Source organism: Apium graveolens, chromosome 5 (genome assembly GCF_009905375.1).
Source record: "Apium graveolens cultivar Ventura chromosome 5, ASM990537v1, whole genome shotgun sequence".
NCBI lineage: Eukaryota > Viridiplantae > Streptophyta > Magnoliopsida > Apiales > Apiaceae > Apium > Apium graveolens.
Window position 1 is genome coordinate 115506864 of NC_133651.1, and position 8517 is coordinate 115515380.

Sequence of the window (8517 nt, forward strand, 5' to 3'; positions counted from 1 at the left end):
ATTTGACAAAGGCACCGCTCTTGATGAGGCCCGATCCGAAGAAAACTCTTTAGCTTTATCTAGCTGTGTCCGATAGAACTCTGGGGGCCGTCCTTGTGAAAAACTATGAAGGTAATCAACATCATGTGTTCTACGTGTCCCATATCCTCAAGGACGCAGAGACAAGGTACCCCAACGCCAAAAAATTTGCATATGGGTTGGTTATGGCCTCCCGATAATTACGGCATTATTTCCAAGGTCGTACGGTCCAAGTTGTCACCAGCCAACCTCTGAAGAAGATTTTGACTATGCCTGAAGCCTCTGGGAGAGTCGTAGCATGGTCCATCGAACTCGGGGAATTTGATCTCGAATACGTTCCCCGAACGACAATTAAGGCCCATGCTTTGGCTGACTTCATGGTTCAATGCACATTCTTGGGCCCGAAGGATCTTTCACCTGATGAACAACTAATCCGGATCCCAGGAAAGTGGAAGCTTTTTGTAGATGGGTCGGTAGCTGGAAAAAAGTGTGGGGCCGGCTTAATTCTCTCCAGCCCCGAAGGATTTGAGATATGCCAAGCCATAAGGTTTGACTTCCCTTTGACAAATAATGAGGCCGAATATGAGGCCCTCCTCGCAGGCATGAAGCTGGCCCGAAGCCTTGAGGCGAAACACCTAAGGGCCTTCAGCGACTCCATGTTGGTCGTGAAACACTTCACGGGGGAGTATGAACAAAGGGATCCCCGAACGAAAGCCTATGCTGCCAAGGTACGTGATGCTTTTTTATCATTTGAAACCTTTGAACTAAGTCAAATTGGCAGAGAGAACAATTCTAGGGCAGATGCCCTTTCTAGGCTAGCTTCGGCCGAGACACAGAACTTAACTGGTTCTATTTACCTCACCGAAGCCAAGACGCCTTCGATCGAGAAGAAAGAATGTCTAGAAATTCACCAAGGGAGCGACTGGATGACCCCCCTCAGGAACTTTTTGGAAAAAGGCATTCTACCACCCGACCGAAAGGATGCGCTGAAAATTAAATACAGAGCATCGAACTACACAATAATCAATGGGCGGATGTATCGCCGATCAGTCAGTCAACCCCTTCTGCGCTGTTTGAACAACGAAGAACAGCAACAGGCTTTGGAGGCAGTGCACGAAGGAATTTGCGGCGAGCACCTGGCTGGTCGGTCGCTCGCCTTTAAAATTCTCCGACAGGGATTCTTCTGGCTCACTCTGAGGGCAGAAGCCAGCGATTATGCAAAAAGGTGTGTACAGTGTCAGCTATTCGCCACTGTCCCGAAATAGCCCCCAGAAGAAATGACCTCTGTAATAAGCCCTATTCCATTCTCCGTATGGGCCGTGGACATAGTCGGCATGCTGCCCACCAGCACAAGGCAAGCGAAGTACTGCATAATCGCCATGGACTATATGACCAAATGGGTCGAAGCTCGCCCTCTATCATCTATAACCGAAGAAGCCGCTAAAAAGTTCTTCCTGGAACAGGTCATTCTACGGTTTGGCATTCCGAAAACATGCATCTCGGATAATGGAGCTCAGTTTATTGGGAACAAATTCCGCAAGTTTCTGCATCATTTCAGAATTGAATTGAAATTTAGCTCAGTCGCCCACCCGCAAGGAAATGGGGCAATCGAGGCGGCGAACAAAGTAATATTCCGAGGAATCAAAAAGAGGCTGGGCGAGGCAAAAGGAAGATGGGCGGAAGAACTCCCTTGGATCTTATGGGCCTACCGAACCACTCCCCGGATATCAACGGGAGAAACACCTTTTAGAATGGCCTATGGAACCGAGGCCCTAGTTCCTGTTGAAGTGGGCTTGGAATCGTACTGAACCGAGACCTACAATATGGAAACTAATAGCTTCGGGTTGAAGGCGAATGTAGACTTGCTGGAGGAAGAAAGAGAAGCTGCACATCAAAGAAACATGAGGTATTTACTACAAGCGGCACAACACTATGACTCCAACGTAAAGAAAAGGTCTTTCGGAATCGGAGACCTAGTCCTAAGGGAGTTGGCCGCATCTATGCCGGCCAAACAAGGAAAGCTTCAGCCCAACTGGGAAGGGCCCTATAAGGTGATCGAGGTCATTCGCCCGGGAATGTACAAGCTTGAAACGTTGTCAGGCGAGGCAATCAAAAACACTTGGCACACCAACCGCCTTCGAAAATTTTATCAGTAAGAAATTTCTTTAAAAGTTTGTATTTGAATTTTATTTGAAGAATGTAAACAATTCGACTATAAATAAAGAAGCATATTCTGTCACATTTCTTTATTTACACATGCCGCGGCCGCCCGAGTATTATCTGAGGGCGATCCTGAAGAAGATAAACCATTCGGTCGCCGCCCTAATCTAATTTGATAATTACACATGTAACATAAAGACAATCGCCCAAAACTCGAACATCCTTCACTACACTATTATGATTCAATTTGCAAATGGTAAACACGAATTAAGGGTCTTAAGGGGCAATCCTAGAATAACGCCCTATCATTCGTCTTCCCTTAATTATTTGATATTTAAAAGGCCGAAAGAACCACTGTCCCAGGGTGATCTAAAAGAAGAACATGGTCCTTCGGCCTCAATCAAACATTCTAAGGACCCAAAATTAGGTCTGGGGGCAATCCCAAAGAAGACCTCCTCTTGGACGAACGAACCATTACATGCCGATCTAGGGGCAATCGCTGAAAAATCAGCATCGTTGTTCCTTCGCCTAAATCCAGTAAAAGAATTAACAGCCCGAAGTCACCTTCGGCCTTTAACCCTTGGGGCCGTAGGGGGTAATAAGGCATCAATTCGATAAGATCGTTAAGGCATCAATAAGCCGAAGATACGATTCATTTTATTGATCGTTAAGGCGAATGAATAAGTCGAAAATACGATTCATTTTATTAAAATTGTTGAAATTGTTAAGGCAGATAAAGCCGAAGATACAATTCATCTTACCAAAATTGTTAAGGCAGATAAAGCCGAAGATACAATTCGATAAGATCGTTAAGGCGAATGAATAAGCCGAAGATATGATTCATTTTATTCAAATTATTAAAATTGTTAAGGCGAATGAAGCCAAAGATGCATTTCATTACATTAAAATCATTAAGGCATCAATAATGCCGAAGAGGCGATTCGTTTTAATTGTTAAGGCGGATGAAGCCAAAGATACAACTATTAAATACAGTTGGACAATGCTGATGAAAGACAAAAGATGCATTAAAATATAAAATCCCGAAGGCTAAGTTAAATTACAAAAGCCCGAAGGCAGGGGTACCAATTACAAAGAGTACCGATTACAAAAAATAAAAATACAAGAAGACGAACGAAGAATGCCGCTGCAAGAGTTGGGTATGACCATGGAAATACCAACGGCAAACTTCGCAATAAGATCATCTTCCGTCATATCAAGCACCTCAGTACTGAAGGTTTAGGCTTGAGGGTCTTCATCCGAGAGCTCTTCATCTTCGCCGGAGGAGACAGGAGGGACTTCGACTGCTGGCCGGCCGATAGGATCCTCCAGGCTGTCGTCCAGCAACTGCTTATAATCCCAGTTTAGGCCATGGGCCTTCTCCAAGACATAGTTAGCGCCGAATTGGAAGCAGCGCTCCTCCGTCAGGTCCAGCTACTTCTGCTTCTTCCGAAGCTCCTTTCGGGACCTCTTCAGCTGGACGTTCCGGTGGGAGATCCTCCGGTTCGCCCTCTCCAGTTCAGTCTCCAGCCGAGATCTGTCCTTCTTCAGCGCGGTGGCCTCGACCTCGTTCTGGGCTTTCACCCTTACGAGTTCCTCCTCGGCCGCCGTGGCCCTCCTCTCCAACTCCTTCACCTCGGCCATCCGAGTCTCCATGTCCTTAACCTCATCCTCCACGGCTGCGGCCCAAGGGGCAGCCTGCAAAAGGACGACAAAAATATTACTAAAAGGTGCCGAAAGTAAAAAGATGGACGAAAAATAGAAAGATTAAAAAATGTACCAGGGACAAGAAGGACAGAAGCTCCATGCAGGCCTCGGTAGCAGAGGCCGAAGCAAAGGTCGGATATCGACCGGAAGCTGGAGGCCATGGCATAGGTCCGAAGCCATCTCCTTCGTGGATTGCCGGGCTGGATACACAGTGTGGTCGAACGTGAGCATGCCCCACCCTGGGAGATAAGAGCGCACGATCCCCTCCTTGCTCCGGGTCCTCTTGGAAGGGTTTCCCTCTCCCATGTACTCCAGATCGTCCCCCTCCTCGGCCTCAGAAGCCGCATGAGATTGGCGGGGCGACGGAGCTCTCTCGGTCTGAGCCTTCTCGCCTGTGCCCTCCGAAGGATCTGGCGTAGCCCCCTGATCGACGACCTTCTTCGCCGCCTCCTCAGCCGCCTTCTTCTCGGCCGCCCTGGCTTTTTTCCTCTCGATCAAAACCTCTCTCGAAGACACTGAAATATAAAGGGGAAACAAGTCATTCCGAACGTATATAATCAAATTCATAAGAAGGAAAAGCAAATATACAGGAGATGGGACAAAACTAATGAAAGAAAAAACAAAGGAAAAAGTTTTGTTACCCCAACCCCACAAGCTGAAGAGCCAGTCCTTGTCCCGAAACTCTCCAGGACCCAGCTTCTTCACGTTGACGTCTACTAACGCTGTGTAATTTTCCTTCTCCTCCAAGGTCAAGCTCGGCATGAGAAGCAGCGAGGAATTCATAACCTTGGACCACTCACATAACACCAATGAGTGTGAGTGGATTTATTGTTCGAATTGGTCGCCGTCCAATCAGGTCGCCCTGCTCGACGGGCGATGGTGTAAAAATTGGGACTCTTCGGATTCTTCTGAAAGTCGTAATGGTACCAGAATAGGCGAGTGTTGGGTGCAATCCCGGCGTGAAGACACCTGTTCTGAAAACAGTTAATATGGATGAACCCGTTCGGGTCCATCTGTCCGAGGGCGATGCCCATCTGGAAGAAAAGGTGCTTGATCAACTTCAACGGAGGCACCCTCAAGCCACACTTGAAGGCCGCTTCCGAAACCCCTACGGCGCAGCCTCCATATCCATCTGGTACCCCGGGAGTATCGTAGATCTTTTCACCCTCCCTCGGCGCATAAAGCCAACAAAACCCTCGAGGGACGGAATAATCATCGTACATCTGAACTACACGTCCCTTCGTCAGTTCGGATCGATTATTGGATGCGGGATAGTCAGAAGCCGAACCAAAAAGGGCCCGTCCCGTCCGCTCGGGGCGAATGGAAGACGTTCTCGCTAAGCTGTTCGACAAGGGGTCCCAAGAATCTGGGGGACGGTTTGCTCGGTCCATGTCCCTGTATCAGGAACAGAGAGACATTAGTCCATGTACTCGGATTAGCAGACATAAAAGAAAAAATAAAAAACCGAGTACACGTCCTAGGACCGAACGAACCAGAACCCCGGAGGCGGTTTCCGAAGGCTGCTCCTGGGGCAAGCCATCCCGAAGGATGTTCTTGCCTACAGAACCTTTCGCAAACATCTCACTCCGGACCACATGTTTATGCCCTGGGTCGGCTCCCGAAAGATGTTCTAAAACCAAGAAATCCCGAAGAACGTTCTTGGTCAGAAAATGCCTCGCATGCCATCTTTAATCCCCTGGGCCCCTCTTAAATTGGTAAAACCCGGAGAAACTTCTATTACCTACCCAAAAACCCCAAAAAATACAATGACACACACACAAAACCCAGAAAAACCCCATGAACCCAGAACAAAACCACAAAGTCCACGTGCAAACATCCTAAAACACAGAAAACTGGCATGCAAATTCAAAACTGGAAAACAAGAAAAGGGACTTACTTATTTGGAGATGTTCTTGGATTGAAATGGGATGATTTGGGAAGACGGAGTTGCTGTTGCCCGTGATTGGAAGATTCACCGCAATTTGTCACTGTGTATGGAGGAACTAAAGTGATAAAAAGAAAATGAAATACACAAATGGGCTTATATAGGCGCCTAAAATAAATTCAGAAAAGCGACGTTTGGGGGTGTTTGAAATGGACGCCCCAGATCAAAACGGTTGATATTCAACGACTGAGATTGAATCATGGAACGACGTGCCAACAGCTGTCACATTAATGCACTGCAAGTCCCCACAAGCTTGCCACGTGTACGATCGAAGATCGAGACGGAACTGAAGCGATCGCCCTAGGGTTTCTTCGCACCAAAATGGGCCGAGACCGGTGTCCGTCGGCTGGGCGAAGGCCCACAAAAGTCCCGGCCGAGGCCCACTACTTGTAGACCGTTGGACAGAACAAGGGACATAACGCCCCCATTCTACTCCCTCCTTAATGATGGGTAACGGCTGTCATTAAAAGCCGGATTGGGTATAAAACCCCTGGGAAAGTAAGACAGAACATAGACACATTCTCGTAAACACTCTGCTTTCTTGTATTATTACCCTACTTTTACAGCCAGATTCTGATTCTCACACCGGAGGTGAATCGGGGGTAAAAACCCTCACATTCTCTTCATTTTCAGGTATGGCCGAAGCTATCTTCAATTCAGCCGAAGCCTGTTCCAGCGACCGAAAGGATCTGGGGCATAACAATGATTCATTTTGGTAAAGCTTGAAGGTAGTTCTTCCCGACGAGCTTAGAAGGCAATCATTACGACTATTTAACAAAGATGGTTATTTTTCTTGGAACAAATGGTATGATCATTGGCTAATCTATATCTATATTATATTATCATAAGTGAAACATAATTTCATTTGTTCGGTTGGTTAATACTTTCTAAAAATATTTTTTTTAACGATTTCTAAAACAAAATTTAAACAAATATAATTTATTTAATAAAATTAAATCATATATCTAATATAACTACAAATTCTATCAAATATCATTTAACTTAATTTATTATTGTACTCAACTTTTTTCTTACCTGTTTTGTAAGAATTCTCCATTTTCTCATGGGTTCTGTATGTTTTAACTATCCAAATTTTGAATTCTGTAATAATATAATATATATAAAAAATAATACGTAAATATTTTAACTTCGTTAATCTCGATAGTATATAATTATTATTTTTAAAATATTATAATAATTCGTGTATCGCACGATTTATATGTTAGTAATAATAATATTTAAAAGCACCAAACGGGGTTTACCAGTAGGTAACTCTTTATTTTTTGTGCAGATAAAAGAAATTTATACATAAATATGCGAAGGATTTAATTAGTTACCTACATATAACATATCTCGACATTGGAATCCTATCCCTTAACAGGGAGCCGAAAGAGTACTTGTTAATTACTTGGGATGGTGGATATACATGGACTCCGCAATGCAGTTTTAAGTTGGATACGAGAAGAATCATGCGGGAATTTGGGTCCATTTACCAAAAGAAGGAATATTTATGATGTATAACACAAATCATTTGACCAAAGACACAAATTATTTCACGCATGCAAAATATAAATTCAACTCCCAAACCGGTTCTCAACCTAGGTGCCTAACAATGGCTGCAACTCAAATATACCCAACTCAAAAATACTCATAATATGCCTAGTTGTGAATTGTGATCGCCTTCCCCCATATGCACGTGACAATCTTGTTAATTCTACCACTTGACTTACAAATCTGACTATTATTTTTATTACACATTCGAGTAAAGCTAGTTATTATTTTTTCATTATTTAATACTTTACATCTAATTTTATAATAAACTAACTAGTCTAAAACTCGTGATATGCACTGTTATTTTGAAATAATTTTGATTTTGTTATATATTAAACTTGTGTTTCATGTCATTCCCCAAAAAAAATCAAATCTCGAAAAGTCCCATTTGCTCTAAAGAGGAGGGTTTACTTTGATTTGATGAAGTTTACTCTAATATTTATAACAGTTGTGTTTCGTTTGGATCGATACGAATGATGTAGACCATGAGTATTGTTACAATTACAAAGGGTTCTAATAGGAGAAGACAAACGAAGTTTTAATATAAAAAATTAAAAAAATTAATTTAATTAAAATTGATTAAGAGTAATTAAATATATATAAAAAGTACCGGACCCAATACCAACCAAAATTTCATTATTTCGTATAATATAAATATGTATTATTATCATCGTCATCACATCCTACTATTTGGAGATCGGTAAAGTCAAGAAGATATACACTAGCTAAATATTAGCTTCGATCTAATTTTTAGTGGAAAAGAGTTGTAAACATCCTCATTGCTGTGCAAGAGCACGCAGTTAACAATTTCCTAATTGTGTTTTCAAGTGAACAACTCACACACTAATCATATGAGAGATTAAAATTGTATCATTCACACCTTTTTTAGTTAATCATCATGAATATGTAATTAGGTAGATCCATTTAGAATCAAGTCAAAGTAGGACCCTTTTCTTTATTTAGGTGGAGTTCTGATGAACATTTAATTAAACAAAAATCTATCCACATTTATCACCTTATCCAAGTCGGACCCTCTTCTCCTTCTGTCTCGATCACTTGCATAAAACTGTAAATTAAAAATTTTAATCTCTACGGGTCGACGAAAATATTATACATGATATGCTTAACATATTACGATT

General features: G+C 43.1%; 1 protein-coding gene across 1 annotated transcript; it reads left to right on the forward strand.

Annotated features, from left to right (window-relative positions):
* Positions 1-287: 287 nt before the first annotated feature.
* On the forward strand, positions 288-1283 carry LOC141660324 (uncharacterized). Its single transcript, XM_074467302.1, has one exon. The coding sequence runs from the start codon at positions 288-290 to the stop codon at positions 1281-1283; it is 996 nt and encodes a 331-aa protein (XP_074323403.1).
* The last annotated feature ends 7234 nt before the right edge of the window (positions 1284-8517 follow it).

Coding starts and splice junctions, on each gene's coding strand:
- LOC141660324 (XM_074467302.1), top strand. CDS start 288: ATGCCTGAAGCCTCTGGGAGAGTCGTAGCATGGTCCATCGAACTCGGG.